The sequence below is a fragment of the Artemia sp. Qi Xiang Cuo genome, chromosome 6 (assembly GCF_049724085.1).
Source record: "Artemia sp. Qi Xiang Cuo chromosome 6, ASM4972408v1, whole genome shotgun sequence".
Classification (NCBI taxonomy): Eukaryota; Metazoa; Arthropoda; class Branchiopoda; order Anostraca; family Artemiidae; genus Artemia; species Artemia sp. Qi Xiang Cuo.
Window position 1 is genome coordinate 52148820 of NC_142799.1, and position 20838 is coordinate 52169657.

Here is a 20838-nt window from a genome sequence, read left to right on the forward strand (position 1 = left end):
AAATAAGCCAAAAAATTGCCTTTCAGAATTAAGGTTTTTTTGTGTCAGAATTCTATCCAAATGTCACCCCGCATCCAAAAGTAAAAGCAAATAGGGCACAAACGGTAATAATATTTTATACGAATTTGTTTACTCAAGCTTTACGATAAAGAAAGCAAAAGAAAGGAGATGTTATGCAGAGAATGAAAGAAATTATTTGAAAAAATCTAGACAGTTCAGAAGTGGAGATACAGGCTAAAAGGTTCCCCCTGCGCAGTTTCAGGGCTGAGGATGAATGTTCTAAAACAAGGGACAAGGGTTTCAGTACAAGAACGAGAATTCGAGTGCAAATAATTGTTGAGATGGAGTTTTCTTTAGTTTTACAATTTTAAGGGGACCGGGATTATTTTTTTCTAGCAAACAACTGTAGAAAGGATCCTACAACGACCAAAGAATTCGTTTTAATTAATTTATAAATTGTATTAATAATAATACAACAAACACACACACACACAAATGGAAAAAAATAGAGGAAAAAATGCGAATGATTGAAAATTTAGAAATTGTTAGACAAAGAAACAGACAGACAAGTGGCAGATCATAGATGCATACACGCACAGAAACAAAAAAAAGCCCACACAAACTAATGTACATAGAGACAGAAATTAATCCCCCTTTTATCCCCAAAGTAGACCCCCGTGAAACCTCAAGAAATCATGGCGTAATATTCTTAGTAATGTACGAGTTAGTTTACAAGAGCTATACGCCAAAGAAGCACAAAAATGGGGAGGCTATGCAGAGAATGTAAGGAGCTAAGGGTAAAACCTTGACATCTCAGGAAGAGAGACACAGACTTGAAGGCTCCCCTGCAAAGAGCACAGGGACAAGATCACCAAAATAAAAAACACAAATTATAATAAAGATGGAGTTATCTTTACTTTCATGATTTTAAGAGAGCGTGTTCTTTTTCTTAAAGCAGACAATAAAAGCAAGCGTTAACTAAATCTAAAGCAACTTGGGTGGAGGGGGGGGGGCAATTGCCCTCCCCTAGTATTGGAAACCAAACTTTTTGGTATTTTAATTGATAAAATAAAAAAAAATTCCCTCTTACCCTGATTTTCAAAATTAGCTTTGTTTGGTATGTTGATTTGAAAAAGAATAAAAAAAAAATTCCTGCCCCACCCCTGCAGTTTTACGGGTTTACTCCCCAGGAAACAAACAGAGATGGATGGCAAATCACAGATGCATGCACACACACAAAAACAAAAGAGCACATAGATACAGTAATATCCATACGCACGAGGATGGAACCAAAGAATTTTAAAGGATGAGTACATACGTCACACAAAATACAAAAATAAATCAAGCAAAATTATGAAAAACGAGGAAAAAACACGAATAGTTGAAAATTAGGAAAATGTTAAACAAAAATTTTCAGAGAAAGATGGCAAATCATAGATTTATGCTCACATACAAAGACAAAGTAAAGTGGACACACATGAGCGTACGTACACACAAGATCAGATCCATAGACATACACAAGGATGAGTGCAAACATCTAACAACAAAGAGGAGGAGCTTGAAAATATGAACTTGATATGAAAAGATATGAAAAGATAAAGATATAAAAAGATATGATATAAAAAGATATGAAAAGATAAATAGATGAGGATGAGCTTGTGATAATATGCTGAGTAAGCAGAGAAAAACAAATAACTGTAAGAAAGAGCAAAAATATTCATCCTTGATGATGTCGGTTGGAATTCTTAGAAAGGAGTTGTACAAATCTCAAAATGCTGAATACTGAAAAAATAAAGGAAAAAACTAGCTTTAAGATAACATGCTGAGAAAAATATTAATACTTGAAGAGGCCGGTTAGAATTTTCACAAAGGAGTTGCAAAAATCTTTAAATGCTGAAGGTGCAACAAAGTGATGAAAACAGCTAATATGAATATTAAGCAAGAGAAAAAAGCTGAGCTCATAATAAACAGGAAAAAAAATAGCTAGGTTAAAAGGGAAAAAGCATTCATACTTGAAATAATTAATTAGAAAAAAAAAGAGAAAAGGTATACTTGAAGATCTCGGTTGTGATTCTCACAAAGGAGTTGTAGGAATCGCAAAACAGGTTCCATAACATTAATCTTCGGTGGTAATTCGACTACTTGTGTTCCTGAGGAGTCAGAAGGGTCTTCTGCAATAAAAAAATGAATCAAGAATTAAAAATGGAAAGGGTTGAAAGTGGTTGTTAGAATCCAACATAAAAATTAATTTGAAGATAACAAACTCGATGTTTCAGTCAAGCTTTAAAATTAAAACATCTAACCCTAGTGAAGCAGTAGCTAATCAGTTTTTAGGACAACTATAGCAGTTGCTGCAAACAGCGCATCAAGCCCTCTATAACTCTATGGAATACAATCTAAAATCATTTTACGTACAATATTCAAATTTTAGGACTCCTTCAGACTTGTAAATATTCAAGTTCTGCTGCAGTTGGTCACTCGTTAACGCATCTAAAACGGTACCTTCTAATTCAGAGTAATTTATGTACTTGAACCTTAAGCATTAAAACTTAAACGTCGTTCCAATTTTAGGAATAAATTAACTTTGTTAATTAATTTTACTATAAACTTTATTGACTTTATTATAAATTAGCTTTAGCCTAGTATGAGATGCGTTTGTAGATGTGTTATGATTATTGCAGGCCATTATTTGTAAGGTGAACGTATAATCAGGGAGCTTCTGAAATAAGTTCTATGTGTACCAAGTAATCTTCACATTTTGTATCCACTTTGTTTGTGTTTTTACCTGTATTAACACTATAAACTATTTACTCAAGTTAATGAACATCCCTGAAACACTTTACTTCCGGAGATAGAGGAGTGCATGTCTTCTTCCTTACTTTTCATGTCATTAAGCGTCTAAAACATGATACAAATCAAAATCGAAAATTTTGAACAAAGGAAATAGATCAGAACTTATTTTGTTTCGAAATCAGGATTTCCCGAAAATTTCCCGAAAAATTATAAGAGATAGAGAAATTTTGCTTCAATCGTCGAAGATATAATATGAATTTTTATCAATCTACAAATTTATTTGATTTCGAAGCTAAGGCATTTTACTTATAAAGAATATAGAAAATTCGCAGGATCAAAACTTATAAATGGAAAAAGTCAAAGAAAAAATTTATCTATAGAAAATCTTAAGAGGGTAATATCTAGTCATCCACATTGGAAGAAATTTCTACTTTGTATCGGAAATAAGTTACCTTCTGGTCATTTCTAAGTGAACCAAGCAATTTTGCATACAAGAAAGTTTATATCGTATTACGAACTTTTCTTACATACCTTGTACAATTTGCGAAGCTAATATTTTTATTACGCTGCACAAATTTGCTTTTGTGTCACAGTTACTAGTACCACACCTCAAAATAAATTATTCGTTTTTTTTCCCCAAATCACCCCATTACCCACAATCGGTCATACAGGTTTTTTTTTTAGAAAAAGATTCAAGAAGAAATTTGACAATATTACAAAAATTTTCAACCCTAATGAGACAAATTATTGGCTGCTTTGGCGCAGCAAGATTAATATTTAAAAGTAAAACAGCGACCCTTAATTTGTGCATTGCTAGGATAGAAAAAATTCAATAAGTGATTCAAAGATATTTCCTCTAAAAATATGCAACGATATCCTCAAAATTTGTCATTTGGCCCAAAGAAGTTCGTTTCTTACAAAATCAAAATGATTCCCTACAGGAAATTCTTGGAGGAAATATCAGAGTTTTTAGAGATGCTTAGGAGGAAAAAAGTAAAAAAAAAAGGTTTAAAAACCACTATCTTAAACTAAAGAAGAATACACAAAAAATTTGCTGTACCTTTTTTTTTTTTTCAGACCCGGCTCCTCGTCAGCTGAAGGGCTGGATCCAGCTCCAGATGTCTTAATCTCTGTTTGAGCTTCTCTCATTTCCCACAAATGACCTGAAAAAAAAATTAGTAGAAGTTAGCACAGTAAACACAATAAAAGTTAACACAGTAAAAAGATTAGTATATTGTATAACCTTTGCTAGGTTACAGCTTCCACTGCAAAAAAAAAAAAAAAAAAAAAAAAAAAAAAAAAAAAAAAAAAAAAAAAAAAAAAAAAAAAAACACGATAGACAGTTTATCAGCTGCCAAACCACAAACACAACGACATAAAACCTGGCGAATCAAAATTACCTAAATTAACGTTATTACAAAATTACACACTCCTTGTTTAGACTATACATACCTAACAAACTATATATATACACCACATACCTCGTTTGAAATATTTTTTCTGCTTTAATTTTTTTTTATGGAAATTAAATAGGAAAGTACATATAGACATATAATATACAAATAAATGTATAAACAATACACATAATTATAAACATGTAAATTTAAAAAATCTTCAACTTGGGAAAAGATGGCCATACCAGGCTCATTCTAAAGGTATGCCAAGTTCCTTTTGCGTCCCCCCGCCCCCTTAGAACAGGAATAGTGGTACATAGAAGAAGTAGCCTTCTTCAGACCCTCTAATTATTTATTACAGAACCTTAGCCACCTGTTGCAAGAAGACGTGCTATATTTAAAACTGAAACAATCAATGCTAAACATCCCTCGACTAGTGTGATTTTATTGTGATTTGTAAAAGTGGAATTTTTCTTTTTTTTTTATTTATACTCCGTTTTTACATTCATTTTAAATTTTTTGAGTAATAGATCAATAATGCCTTCAAATAATTAAAAATTTCAAACTAGTAAAAGCCATCTAAGTGACCAACGACTTCGAAGCGACAAATTTTTGGCCCACTTTCAGGTCCCCCTCCTCCCTACAACAAGATCATGGATGCATGTTTATTATAACTATAATTATTATTTTTTCCCAGAAAGATCGTATCAAAAAATGGTCCTAAAAGATCGAGAGAGGGCTCATTCAAATTGAAAGCAAAAGTTCTAGAGCGCTTTTCCAGAGACTAAAAAGACTGGAGGGCAATCACGCGGTTTTTCCCAAAGACATCCAATAAAAATTTCAGATAGCCATTTGATTAAGCATAGTTAAAAAGTTTAATAGCTATGCCTTTGGGGATGACAAAGCCCCCCCCCCCATAGTCCCTGGGGAAAGGGCTATTATACCTGGGGAAAGTATAAGTGACAAAATTTGCTCATTGTTGAAATATTATATTTGGGAGAGCCGAGGTCCCCCCCACCCCCAGAAAATCCCCCCTCCCATGGAAAAATCCTCCACACGAAAAACTGAGCAGCCACAGAAAAAGTACAAAATAGGTACATCAAAATATCAACCAGGTGTCCTAAGGCGTAGCAAAAGGACCAGATATCATGCCCTTTCTCCAGAGAAGTGTAGGGGTCATGGGTATCTAAAATCTTTCATCGAATGTCTTGGGAAGGGGCTACAGGGTGCCAGGCAGGAAAAGAGAGTGCGAGAGGGGTTGGTTCCCCTCCAATCCTTTCCAACTCTTAAAAAGGGCATGAAAACTTTCGATTTTCAGTCGAATGCGTCCCCTTCAAAATTTCTACGATCATACCTTTCATATGAAGATGCCAGGAAACAAAAGAAAAAAAAAGTAATAATGAAGAAAGGAAGGAAAAGGAAAGGACAGGAAGGCAAAATATACCGGACATGAATAATACATGGAGGGCATAAGGCTCTTTACTTAAATGTCCACCATTTATAACAGATAAGATTTTTTTTTATAAACTTTTAAACTATTAATAGAATCTCCTAATGTTATGAACCGATCATGAGGCCTGAGGGTTATGTTTTGTTCCCGTTTCTATGGAATATTTTCCTAACTGTCCTGCACGAGAAACACTGATCTTTTTTTTTCTGCTGCCAATTTCAGTCAATTCTGAGAAACTGGCACACCTTTTCTTGAGCCGTGTTTCTGCTATCGAGTGGAAGGCTCGGTTCGAACAAGCAAGGAGGCGGCTGGCTGCTTTAAATTGAAGTCGGATAGAGTTCTAACAGTGTCAAAGCTGTGGGAAGATTCCCATTGCCCCATTGTCAAACTGCTTTTCAAAAAGGGCAAGAAATACGACCATCTACTATTTCCCCTCATGTCAGGGTGGGTTTAATTCTGTTGAGTTTGTGATTTTATTTCTATGTTTGGGACTGAGGTAGAATAAATTTATGATTATCTCAGTATTTATCAGCAAAATTTGGTTTTAACACCCCTTTTTTGTTCTTCATACAAAACAATTTAATGCCGTTTATGAAAAGAAGGAATTTTCGGGTGATTTTCAATTAATGGAAGTGGCAACCCTGGATGAGAATTCATAAAACATTTCCAGTGCTCCTAAAGTGTAAACTACAAAAACAACGTTCATATATCCCTCTCAAGGCTCTATGTCCGGGAATGCAATGAAAAAGAAAAAGAAGAAGAAAAGGAATAAAAACAAAGACGCTAAAAGGGAAAATGACGAACAGTCATACATCACTGATTATCCCCAAAAACAAAGTAAGAGTAAAGCATCATTTTCAATAAACAATACAAAAATACATTTTAAACTTGGTGCAGAGACATCCACCGCAAAGAAGGGGAGGGGGGGGGGACTGAAAGCAAAAATATTGTGTGATTTTTCTGATGACACCAAACGAGTGACACTTTTTCGCTGACTCCGGAAGAAAAAAAGAACTTTCGAAACAACCCACACATCCCAAGCCTAATAAAAATGTAACACCTTTAAAAATTCCTGAGCAATTTCTGGATTTTGCAGCTTATTGTATATACTCTTTTGTATAACAGGGTTGCCTCCCTCCAACAGAGCTATGCCAAGCTCAATGGCACTCTGAAATATGGCGGTGCTCGTGCCACATTTCATGATGAGCTCAACAACGAGATCTGACGCACCCTGGCTATCTAATGTGCACTGAACTTCATGAAGGGTCTTTCCGGCTCTTCGAACCATCATACCTGTAAGTTATTACGAATTAATGGTAAGTTAAAACACACTGGAAAATACTATACTAGAATGTACAAAAATTGCTTGACCTGGAAAAACAATACTGTTGTCCTTTTTTCAAATACAAAGAAAAATTAATTTTTACATCTTTTACTGAAAACAAAACAAGCTAGAGATATTTTTGTTATTAATTGTCTTATAACTTAAATCACTCATAGTTCTACTAGGAGAAGGATAACTTAAACATATTCATCGAGGCAAATGAAGAAACTACTATATCTTTTTGATAAACATTACGCATAATATACCAAAAGGTTACAAAAAAGCAAATAAGTATGCTATTGAAAAAGAATAAAAGTAAAATGTAAACTGGAGGTTTTGTACCCTCTCAGTAAGGCCAAGACCCAATCAGTGACAGTGATATCCAAAATCCTTCTCAGGCAATCATCGTCAGACCCTCAATGCTAGAACATCAGTATCCAGTCAAACTAAATATAAACTGGAGGTTTCTGTAACCTGTCAGACCCTCAATGCCTCGGCATCAGTAGCATTTATAGTCTAAGTTTCACTTTCGTATAACAGTTCTGACCTGATTAACACATTCAATTTTGGTGGGAAGTTTGATTCACTGTCTCTGACACAGGGCATTTCTCAACTGCACAAAACTAAATCCACCAAAGGTATCTGGAATATTAAATATCCACCAAAGGTAGCCCGATGGTTGACCAGTGGATTGATCTTTACCGGGAGAAATGAGGAAATACAGTCGGGATTCAATCCTAACTGCTGCAAGGCCGACGCAAAGAGCCTTTGTAGTTAGAAGCGTCGTTAACCAATTAATGAATAAAATATTCTAAGTTGCATCTCAACATTGCAGCCTTGTATATCGGTCGAAGAACACAACCGCGTTGAAGCCGCGATAAAATTCAATAGTTTATGGTACAATTTAGAAGTCTTGGTACAGTCCTGTACATTTGGAAATTTCTCGGTACAATATAAATTTTCTGCATTTTGATTTTACTTGCTCCTTTCTTTCTCGGCTGCCTGCTCAAGTTTTAGTTTATCCAAAATCTTCTTCTTGTGCAAGTTAAACAAATGTTTAACCTGCTGTTCAGATGGTAAAAATTATTTTCTTGTTATACAACTTTAGTCGTAAAACCGGTAGAATATACTTCAAATCGTTGGCAACGCTGGAACCCAGGCGCTTGAAGTTCATTATTTCTTTGATAATACTTCTTCTCCGAATCAAGGAAGACCCTGGGAGCTCCAGCTGGAGCTGAGTCGCTACCATATATTTGGTAAAACAATATATTTTGTTTTAGCTTTATCTATCTTGAGAATAATATCATGGTTGGCGACTTGTGTGAGCATCTTTTGTACTTTGTTGGCTGATTCCGTGGGTATGGCAACGTAATCCAAGTAGACGAGGTTTGCTATAGCAAAATCTGAAAATACATCAATTCATACCGTCATTCTGTTACCCAGTCAATGACAAATTCGAAGAGCATTGGTAAGAGAACGTATTCCTATACGACCATTGACAAATTTTCAGGGATATTGCATGATTTCCTTATTACACCATGACTGTGCTACTTACCAACGTAACATACTGTGTTCAATGCAACTGCAATACTTGCTAATGTTTCTGGCGGTGGTACGTTCCAAGCATTCCACACACGGCTAGACAACGATTTTTGACCTGATCTTTTCTGAGGACATGGTGAGTATCAGGGACGTACGCAGGGGGGGGGCCTCCGGGGCGGGCCTCCCCCCCCCCGAAATCTCACGATTTCTTTCATTTTCCCATAATTTTCTGACTTTTCTCACAGAATAATGGGTTTGAATGATTTGCCCCCCCCCCCCGAAACAAATTCCTGCGTACGTGCTTGGTGAGTATATTTTATAGTATATTGTAAAGTTGTTTTCCTGGGTAAATAAAACGTTCAGGATTCAATGCACATCCTAAATGAAGTCCAGGATGAATAGGGTGGGGGGAGGGTCTAAGTACACGTCTCTGTGGATACGATCAATTCTAAGAAATAATGAAAAATAAACTAAGCTTTACTACCGTTTGCAAATATTTTGTTTTGCCAAAAAATTCCATAAGCTTGAAAATGGTTCTAACGACTCTTTTGGTTGCGTTAGTAAAAGAAGTAAATTACGCTAGTAACGAAGTATGTTAGTACAAAGAGTTTAGTCGTTGATGTAAATCAAACTTATTGTGCCATCTTCAAAAGGTGACTGAAAGCTGTTCTTTTGGCATTTTAAGCGAAAAGAAGAGAACTTTTACGAACAAAAGTAAGGAGCGATTACAGCAGCCTAATCCTAGCTCTGAAGCATAATATTTACAGAAAAGTGGAGAGGCTGCAGAGAAAATTCAAGACACTTTACAGAGAAGTCGAGAAACTACTCAAAATGCTATTTGAATAACTCTTAACGTTAAAGCTCATTTTTATTTTGGGCCTTTTTTGAACAAAAGTATAACAGAAATTTAAACTACTTAAAAATGAAACATACAATTGTCGTAATTACTTTTAAAAAAATTAGGTAGCCAATAATTGAATTGCAATCCAACGGGCGGAAAATCGTCTTTTTTTAGTTAAATATCCCATGGCCCGAATTCCCAATTGTTCATTCCATATGGCCTGAATGTCCAATAATTCAATGGAACATTATAGTTCAACTGGATGTCCAATTTTACAGGCAGAATTGCAGAGCATGAGGGACTCATCTTCATCCAGTACTCTGTGGACTGAACGTCGAATGTTTTTTGCAGTATCCCTTGGCCTAGAAGTTCCATTTTTCATGCAACATCCTGAAAGCCCAATTTATCACTCAATATAATATGGACTAAAATTCTCATTTTTATCCAATACGTGAGAGGATTTGAAGCCGTAGGCTCCTATAAAGCAAAAGCTCTTCATATTTCAAGGGAGCCCAATATTTGATTCCCTAACTCTCTTCCTCTTTTTCTCCCACTTTCTCTTCACCCTCTCTTTCCTTCACTACCTCCCTCTTTTTATCTGAGAGTGAGAGATAGGAAGTGAGAGTGAGAGAGAGAGATTGTGAGAGAGATAGACTATTAGAGGAAGAGATGAAGTGAGGGAGAGGTAAAGAGAAAGTGAGAGAGAGAAAGAGAGAGAGAGTGTGTGTGAGAGTGAGTGAGTGAGTGTGAGAGAGTTAGAGAGAGAGAGAGAGAGAGAGAGAGAGAGAGAGAGAGAGAGAAAGAAAGAAAGAGAGAGAGAGAGAGGGAGAGAGGAAACAGAGAGGGGGAGAGAGCGGTTTAATGAAATCACACAAATAGAACTTAAGCATAATATGTACATACCACCTGGGCCAGCAATTTTCTTAGAATCCGTTGTTTGTGATGGTTTAGTAGCTTCTTTTGGCCTGTTGATGGCATCTTGGGACTTGCCAGTGATTTTCTCTGTAGGTACTATCTCAACATCTGATCCCAAATACTTTTCTATTGCAGTTCTTCTTAGCTTTCTTCCCTAAGGAAAAATATAATAACACCAAAAAAGTAGAGAGGAAGAGCCAGTCCATATTTCAGGCATAATGACTAAGGTCATTATGCCTGGTCATTATGAATTGGTCATTCAACCAATTGGCTTGGGTTCGAATCCCGGTGTGGGAATTATTTTTAAAACAAAATCAGGTGAAATTAATTAGCTAATTTGACAAGACATAGGTAACTAAGGGCAAGAGTTCGTTCTTTACTATAAAACAGGCTCGGGTTCGATTCCCGGTGTGGGAAAATTTTTAACTCTATAATCTTCGAATATTTGAACCTTTTATAATTTATAATGATGTATAATATAAATACTGTAATCTTAACTATATTAACTATAGTGAAGTTGCGTATGCAAGTTAGTATAGGGAAGAGTTCGATCTTTATTATAATTATGTATTCATGAATGAGACCATTTACAGTTTTGACGTTTCTTATATAGTAATTATGACGTCACTGCATCAAAAATACAGTTTTTATTGGAAAAATTTATTCTCTTTTAGAAATAATTTATTTTAGTTACTATAGATTTTTAACCCAATTAATTTCCTTTAAAATGAGCTATTGAACAACCCTCTACGATGTTCCAGTGCCAAGCTATCTCTTGATACAAAAGAAAAAAAAAATAAAAAAAGAAAAAAATATCCCGTTTGGGGAGAATAACGTGGTTAAAGTAAATTTTCTTGATTTTCAAGCCAATATATTTCCCTTGCTGTTCAAGCCAAGGGACAGAAAGTTTCCTATACAGGGGTTTCGGACAAGGCGGTTCTAATGGTGTACTTTTTGTTTTGATCTGACTCCTTTTTTAGGAGCTATGGGTTTTTATATTTCTTAACATTGGACGTGATCGTCTCTTACTAGGTTGCTAGCTACCGCTGCAACCCGGAGCAACCCGGAGCATATAAGCTACAGCATAGCTTATACATATTTGAGAGAAAAGAAGGGGAAAAAGAAAGAACAGAACTAAAGCAGGGAAAATGACACTTTAGGACGGATAAAAATACATTAAAGACAGAAGTGGTCAATGATTTTTGAAGAACCTTTTTTTCAAAATATGCAATTCGGTTAGGGAGCTTTTTGAGGAATTATAAGTTGGAAATACGCAAGAAGATCATCTGGTCAAACTGGTCACTCGCTTGCCTATTCATTTCACTTCTTATTGTTATTGGGTTTTCCCCTAAGATCCAGACTTTAGATTAATACGAGAAAGTTGTATGGGTCTAATCTCTGCTGTTTCACAGAAAGTTTGGACCTTCGGCTACAATAATGAACACGACACTGTATTTTGGAAGCTGGGTATCATCCTTGCTTAGAGCTTGGAACCAGAGCCAACACTCCGTGAGCTTAAGTAGAAATTTACAGTCTGTCAGAAAGACTATCTGCAGCTGTTCCACCAAGCTTCCATTCCTTCAAGCCCAGTTTCTAACTTCCAGTGGAAAAATTCCGTGCAAGTAGCTTAAGATGTGCCACAGCTCATTTGCCACATCATCATAGCATTTACTTTAATTGAAAATAAAAAATAAGGTACCTAAAAAAGGAGCATTTCCCCAAGGGTCCAAGAGTGTTACCATCTATTGACCCAATCCATTGCTTGGGATTTCGTTTGAGTTTATTATTTCATTTAATAAGACTGGGGCCAAGACAGGGTAAAGGCATGACACATGCCTCCTACACTTATGATTATCTGCGATGCTAAAGAAATTTGCTCTTTTCTTCGTAGTTTATAAAATCATAAACTACATCAATTTCACGTCATTACAAATACTTTGCTGTTCGTTGGGTTGAACGTCAACCTTTAAAACGAATAGAGCTGTTTTTAGTAAAACTGAACAAGAAAACATTACATCTGATTCAAGAAGTCGATTCGTCACTGTTACCTGACACCTTTTATTAGGTGTCTTGCTCGATTTTTGTTTATAAGTTTCTTAAATTCTTTTCTGCCTTCATCTTTTCGAAACTGTTTTCGCGGGCAGAAATGCGCCAAGAATTATCAGGAGAAAGGCAACTGTTGATTGTGCCCTTTTCACTGACTACTTGGTCCGTTTTCTTGGCTAATGTCGTATGTGTCTGGGTTTAGAATTGTCTACCAGAGCCTTTGAGACGGAGATTATCACTGCTCACTTTAGGAAAAATCTAACGAAACTCCTTTGTATTATATATATATATATATATATATATATATATATATATATATATATATATATATATATATATATATATATATATATATATCATGTATATATACATGATATATATATATATATGTATATATACATGTATATACATATATATATATATTATATATATATACTACATATATATATATATATATATATATATATATATATATATATATATATATATATATATATATATATATATATATATATACATGTATATATATATATATATATATATATATATATATATACATGTATATATATATATATGTATATACATATATATATTATATATATTATATACGAGGCATGTTTTTTAAGTAAGAACCGTTTGGGAATTAAAAAAAGACGGGCGAAGATATCACAACAATTTTATTTTTACATGAAAGCTTGTACCTTAATCTACTTTTTTACATAATTTCCGTGAATATTGAGGCACTTGTCATAACGTGGCACCGGTTTTTGTATACCTCCTCATAAAATCCTGCCGTCTGACTTGTTAACTACTGTATCACAACTGTTTTGACTTCGTTATCGTCTTGAAGACGCAATGCAACACAATGCAATACAAGACACTACGAGAATATTGGTGAAACCAGTCACATATTGATGAAATTGTAAAGCGTCTGTTTTCTCTGACATTTTCTTCCATTTTCTGCGCCAAATCTTCATTAAAGAGACTCTTCATTAAAGACTAAAAGACGTCCAATTCGTTCTTGATCATGCACATTTGTGCGGCAATCCTTAAATGCCCTCACCCATTTCCTTACCATTCCATCACTCATAATGTTTTGTCCATAAACTTGACAGATCTCATGACAAATATGGATCAGTTTTATGCCTTTAGCACTAAGAAATCAAATAACAGCCCGTACTTCAGATTCGGCGGGAATCACGATTGTCGGAGGCATCTTAAAAACTCAGTAAACAATGTATACAATGAAGAATCAGACTGTAATGGTGTCAGTGCATAGACAAGAGATGTAGATAACCAACGCACATGCACAGAACACCAACCGTAGCGCTGTGGCAGCGGAATCGCAAAACGGTACTTACTTAAAAAACATGCCTCGTATATATATACTACATATATATATATATATATATATATATATATATATATATATATATATATATATATATATATATATATATATATATATATATATACCATTAGTGAGTGCAAAAAATCCTGATCCCATCTCCTACTGAATAAATTAATATTTCGTTAAAGTAAATTTGATTAGAGGTATCTATTTATTGAGACTGAATGAATCCCACACACAGGAAGGAGCATGACTGCATAGAGTGTCTTGTTTTATTATATTTAAATTTATTATTTGTTTTATTTTAAAATTTTTATTAATCAATTTATTAAATTTATTATTATTTATTGGTTTTTAATTTATGTTTGGTCCAAAGGGTTGCTCTTAGAGGCAAAGAAAATTATTTTTTTTCTCTTTGTTGTTAGCTTGTGAAAGCTTTGCTCTTTTGTTCTTATTTTGTGTGTCCTCAACAGGATTATTCCTAGAGGCCAAAAAAAATTATTGATTTAATTTTTCTCTTTCATTTGTTAGATTGTGTTAGTAGATTGATTAGTTAGATTGTGAGTGTGCTGTAAATGTACTAATATGATTTCAAACCAAATTCAACTGACCTGAATGCGATATCAAGACACTACAGAATAAAGTTGTCTTTCAGCAAATAATGCGTATTTTGAGACCGTCTTGAAGGAACGTGTCATCATTTATTTAAAAAAAAAAAAAAAAAAAAAAGATTAACCACACCACAAAACCTAGGCAACTTAAAGCTAGAATTTTTTCAAACATTCTTCTATTGTCATTCTTCTTTAAAGCAGCATTCTTGCATTACCTAATGTCATGTTTTCTAAGTTGCATTTAAGGTTGATTGTCTCAAATGTCTTATTAATATTTTTTTTCGAAAAAATTAAAGCCATGTGTCTAGTTCAAGCTGAGAAAAAGAAGGAAATAAAAAAGCATCACCTGTGTGAGAATTGCATTTAATAACACGTGACTTACTTTTATTTCATACCTAAAACGGTCTTTTCCTGGTTCAGCCCCACTTTCAATCCCACCTTCCAAAGTGTGACTCTGTTTATTTTTGTGGGTGATAGGACTTGTGCAAGTTATTTTTTACAATTCTAGTAAATTTTATCAAAAATTAAAAATTAAATTTAACAGTGGCAGGAAAAACAGAGAGAAAAGGCGTAAATACTAAAACGTGAACCAGTAACAAAATACATTTCAGTTAGCAACTAGCATTCTACTATTAATACCTTCCCAACCAAGCAAGACTTACCAGCTTCCATCATCACTCCTACTCCCTGCCTATGCAACCCATCCTTCCTGCCTGAGTAAAAATATTCTATATCACCTAATTTTATATTTCCTACCCATTCTACGCAAATAATATAAAAAAGCGTGAAATAATAGAAACTTCCTAATCACGGTTAATTATCGGAAACTAATGGGGGTTTGAAATCTCAGGCTCAAGTTATTGGATTTGACAATAGATCAGGTCATTCATCAAGATCTTTGAATTCACTTTCCGAACTAAAAACAGCTTAATAAAGAAAAGGATTAAAAACATTATTTTTCCATTTTGGCAGTTTCCCCTGCGTAAATTCCTGACTGAAGGACATTAAAACTTTAATAGGGAATGAAACTGACCTCTTTTCTAAATTTCGATTTCAACTCCATCATTTCTCTAAGGGAAATCAAGACCCTGAGGCAAAGTTTTTCTTCCTGAGTTTCGAAAATCTTCTTTGTATGGGCAATCAACCTGTATAAATAAGCTCAGTAAACAACAATATATAGAATCAATACGATTTTGAATATGACTTTAGTGGAAACGAGACAAACCTTTAAGAGAACGGGGGGAGGGGCAAATACTGTGAGTAGAGGGCGGGGGCGTATGTTGTATCAAGAAGTAGCTTAATATTATGTATTCATAACATTCATTTCTGAAAACAGTTAGGAGATAAGCCACAGCTGAATTTAAATTTAACCAAAATATAAAGCAATCAATCAAGCCACATTGGAATACAACTTAAGCGTTTTTATAGCTTCTAATTTGAAAGAAGTTGCATATTCTAACGTTTAAAATATATAGGAACACTTTCAAAAATTGCATTTTTATTTCCTCTTCTTTCTTTTACCTTCAACTAAAATAAATAAGGCAAGCCAATTACAAAACAAAAAGAAGGCAAGACGTAAGATTTGGTTTAATAAAAAGCACTTTTTTTAGCTAAAGATTTACAAATTACAAATTAAAGAGTGACTAGGTTCATACTAAAAATAGAGTCCAGCAGATCCTTAATGTTACTAGAGGATCCTTAAGATTCCGATACTTAACGTTTAAGTTCCTGTATAAGGTTTTGCTATTTCATTGTTCTGCAGTAAGTCATATGGTTAGAATTTTCCAAAGCAGGATGATAAAACTGTAACCATTCGAAAGCTGAGATTCAGCTTTATCCATCGAACAGATTACACTTTTACCTAGAGCATAAACCTAAAATTCAAAGATTGATTTTCACTACATGAAAGAAAAAGGTTTTATTCCCAAGTAATATATGAATTCCGAATGGTAGGTGAAGCGGACAACCAGGGACGGCCCAAGGGGGGTCGGGGAGGGACACGCCACCAATCCCCCCCAACTTTTTTGGCATTGTGTAAAATTTTCGCCGAAAATTTCGGCCGAAATTTTGCAAAATCGGCCGAAATTTAGCAAAATTCTTGATTTCTGTAGAAAATTCATAAATCAGGTAGCAAGAAAGCCCCCCCCCCCCCAATAAACTGACCCTCGGAACGCCCCTACGGACGACGCATGGTCCTGCTGCTACATCAAGAAGAAGAAGAAAACGATAGTAACGATAATAATGTAACTCACTTCTTAATAAAGCCAATTTTTTCGCATTTAACTTTAGCAGACGTTCCTGCGATGAACAAAGCTTCTGGGCGGTAAAATATATCAACAAGGACTGAAAATTCTGCTTCAATAAGCGGCTTAAGTCGAATTTGTAATTCATCAACAATGCTTGTAATACTGCCAATAATTGTCCGCTCTTGTTTTACTGTCTAGAATAAAAACAAAAAACAAATGGTACAACAAGTGACAACTTAACACCTCACCTGCAGTTAGCACCTTATCCCCATCAATATCGTTTTTAGCCACTAACATGAAGTAAAATTGTCTTAACGTATAATATATTGGAAACGCACAAAAGATGCACCAATTAGCACCTGTCTGTCACCCTTCGCTCCTGAAGAAAATCTTTTTTTGTTATAGAAAATTTTTACAATTTGCATAAAACCTGTATTTTTTTTTTAATCCGTATAAAGCATTTTTACAACTGTGCATATTCTGGCTAAATACGTCTTGTTCAGAAACCAATCTGATGAAGTGATTGTTTCATATTTTTTTTAGTACACCAGTGACAACTAAATTTTGTCCAAGTTGTAACATATAATGTATCAATCTTTATTGTTTTAGCCTATAAAGTGTTGAAAATGAATAAGATATGCATCAGTTAGCACCTGTGTGACACTTTGTCACTGAAGATGAGCATACTTAACGATTCTGACTTACAAGTCATTTTTTGCAACAGGGTATAAACGCCTGAATAATAAAATTGACCCCTGGTCTGTGGTTTAGGAGGGGCCACGGGCCTTCTTTGTGCCTTTGATAAGTCATAGTGAAATTTTTTGGATGATTCCGCTTCAAGCACAGGTACACATGCCTAGGTTTTTGTTAAGAATCTAGAGAGAGGTCCTGGAGGGACCATAGAAACCTTTTGTGCCTCAGATTATAAAGGTTAAAAATAATTACACGTTTTCAATTTTAGAACAGAAAAACTAGAAAATTGGTGATTGGAGGGTGGGGTGCAAGATCGGGCTCATTCAGGCCCTCCAATCAAATACATTTAAAATCGCTGCATGAATCCGCCTCGGACAAGATGCAAAATCCCTACAAAGCGGTCGCCTGAGGTTAAGACAGTGGTGCATGCTTTACATCCACCGCTATCTATTATAATCAACACTTAAAAAAAATAACAACTGTTTTACTAGTATTTTACTAAATGAGCCAATATTGGAATGCAAAACCAACTGGCGGCAAAACCACTGATTATAATCACTTGGGAATTTTCAACAGTTGTAGAAGTAGTAAAGTAACTTATCCTAATCAGACATCAGATTTAGATATGTCAAATAATTATTGAGTTCGAAAATGAGTATTTAATAAAGCAGATTAAGGGCTGTATCCTCCCCCTCTTGATAGCAAACCAACCGCCAAGTGATCTATATTTACTAAGCAAAAAGTCCACATTTATTTCTTAAATAAATAAATATACGAGTTTTACTTCAACGATTCGAATCTTTGTTAAATCTTGTGCTCTAAGCCCATCAACAATTTTGTCCACCAACGTTTCTTTTTTGCAGGAGAAAACTACTCTACGTTAGTGACAATTTTATGATTAATATCCAGTTTTGTTGAGGCGATGGATAAAAAGCTTCTGCAATTTCGAATTTTTCTTTACTTGAGTTCAGTTTACACGCATAGGACTTGGCCATTATTTTCGATTCAAATTTTTTCTAGATATCCTGTAAGGCTGTAAGGAAAACCTAAAAGGTTTTAGAGTCTTTTTGTTCTAAAAAGGAAACAAAAAGATTTCTTGAAAGATTTTCAAGGTAAAAACAATGACAAAACCATTCAAGGATTTTTTCAAAATCCTTCCTGCCTAAAACTTTATTGCGCGGGTCTCATGCAAATGCGTATGTTCTGCGTGTGCTACACCTACACACATCAAGCATAAAAAGTTTCGTTTCAATTAGCAAAGTTTTAGAGCCTTTTTTTTCTAAAAAGAAAAAAGAAAAAAAGATTCCTTTGTAAGATTTCCGAAGTAAAAACAGTGACAAAATCCTTCCTACCTGAAATTTTATTGTGCGTGTCAATAAATACAAATGCGCATGTTGTGCGTATGCTATAGACATCAAGCACGGAAAGTTTCGTTTCAATGAGCAACCGAAGCTGAATTTGCCATCCATCAGCATTACTTAGATTATTAGACTTTAAATTATGGTACACTCTTATAGCATGGAACTATAAATAAAAACGGAGTACACACACCAAATTATCGTACCTGACATCTATTTCTATCGTAGCGATAAATTGATATTAGCTTCAATTGTGTAAATTATTCGATGCTGCGATAATCATGGGGCTTTGTCGACAAATTTAGTTCTCTCTTATTGCTTAGAAAGAATCATAGAAAGAATGAGTTATTAGTATTTTTACTAATAGATTAAGTCCATCTATTTTAATTGTTGTTATTTTTATTACTACTTATTTTTTTCACCCACCGCTATACAATAGTGTACTGCGTGGAGTAACAAGCATATACTTGAAAAAAGATGAAAATCAAACAAAAGAGAACACGAAAACAATCAAAACAAACAAACACACAATGGAAAGAGAGAAAAAAAAACAGTCATCCAATTCATAAAAACGCAAGGTTATGGCAACAGAAATTAGTCAGACCACCCACCCTATTCAATTAGGATACATATTATTAATCCAATCATTAATTATTTTAGATTTTGTAAATTTTTGTTGTTTCTTCCACCTTGGCCTAAAAACAGGTAACTATTAAAATTTTTTTTTATTCCTGATGTTACTGTAAAACTGGAAGCACTACACAGAAAGCTTTCAAATACCGCTTGTAAACGTTTTTCTCCGCACCATCACCTTATCAAGTTTTTTCAGTCGTAAGTTTTTTTTCCTTAATTTGTTTGTTTGGTTTTCTTTCTTTGGTCACTCCATATTTTTTAGTATTGTAAAGAGTGAGTAAAAATCAAATAATGATAACAATAATGACAGCTTGCGTCCATATTTATGTATGTTACTGCTTATTAGATTCTACAAGTTGTGTTTTTTCTCTTCTTATTTTTCCCCTCCGGTTATGTTATTTCTATGTCGTTTCAGTTTCTTTTAAATTTTATGTGATACTCTGTAACTGGTATTCTTTGATTTCTATATTGATTTGCGGTGCATTTTTATGTGTTTTTCTTCGTAATACTCCACGTATTGTACCTCTGTATAGTGTGGGTTAGAAATAAATAATAATAATAATAATATTGTAATAATAGTAGTTTTAGATAATCTCTAAATGAGATATCACTATTCCGTTCAGGAATTCGGTCATTTGACTCATTGACATTTAAAAATCAAGTCTTCCTGCAATTAAATAAAAAAAACAAGTTTTTTTAACTGAAAGTAAGGAACGACGTTAAAAATTAAAACTAACATAATTTATTCTTTATATGCAGGGGGCTTGCCCATCAACAAAGCATCTATATTTAATATAATTTTTTTTTATTGTTTAAAAAAATTTTTTTTTTAGAAATTAAACATTTAGATTAACGAGCGAGGCGTTTAGTAGGGGACAGCCCCTTTCATATAAGGAATAATTTATGTTCGTTTTAAGTTTTAACGTCGTTCCTTACTTTCAGTTAAAAAACTTGTTTTTTTTATTTAATTTTTGAACGTTTTTGAATTAATGCAGGTTTTGATTTTGGCTCACCGTACATGAATAATTAAAACTAAATTTGCATATTATATTTGGTTAAATGGCTTTCTCGAAACTTGTTTAATTTTATTTACGAACATTTTTATTAGTAATAAATATACGTAACTTAGAATTAACTTACGTAACGAACTTCTATATTCATAAAATTTTTAACACGTATATTAGGGGGTTCGCCCCCTAGTCAATACCCTGTTCTTTGAAATATATCTTTAATTTTTTTTCAGTTCTTTTAAAATGACCTCTTAATCACAGTCAGTTGACCAGTTGAAAAACTTGTTTTTTTTTTATTTAATTCCTGATATTTTTCTTTAATAGTTTTGGGACATCCGGGACCCCCTGCCTAGCACTGTCCCTTCCCCCAGGTACCCGTCCTACATGGAAAGATCCTTCCATATAGCCCCCGGCCCGCTCCTTCCCCCACCGACCAGAAAAAATCTCCTCTGAAAAAGTCTGTATACTTCCCAATAACCAATACTATATGTTATCATTGAGTAAAGTTCATAACTTTCAGCCCTCCCCCTGGGGACTTTGGGGGATCAAGTCATCCTAAAAGACATTTTTATCATATTTTCGACCATGCTGAACAAAATGGCTATCTCAAAATTTTGATCGGGTGACTTTG

General features: G+C 34.2%; 1 protein-coding gene across 1 annotated transcript in view; it reads right to left on the reverse strand.

Moving 5' to 3' along the window:
• The window catches only part of Itpr (Inositol 1,4,5,-trisphosphate receptor), a 244336-nt gene that overhangs the window by 51417 nt on the left and 172081 nt on the right, over window positions 1-20838 (reverse strand). The window contains exons 26-32 of the mRNA XM_089091077.1: window positions 16520-16707; window positions 15301-15412; window positions 10248-10413; window positions 6698-6930; window positions 4776-4827; window positions 3859-3956; window positions 2053-2172 (exon numbers count right to left, since the gene is read on the reverse strand). Coding sequence (XP_088947203.1) covers window positions 2053-2172; window positions 3859-3956; window positions 4776-4827; window positions 6698-6930; window positions 10248-10413; window positions 15301-15412; window positions 16520-16707 — 969 coding nt within the window. The remainder of the gene's footprint in view (window positions 1-2052; window positions 2173-3858; window positions 3957-4775; window positions 4828-6697; window positions 6931-10247; window positions 10414-15300; window positions 15413-16519; window positions 16708-20838) is intronic.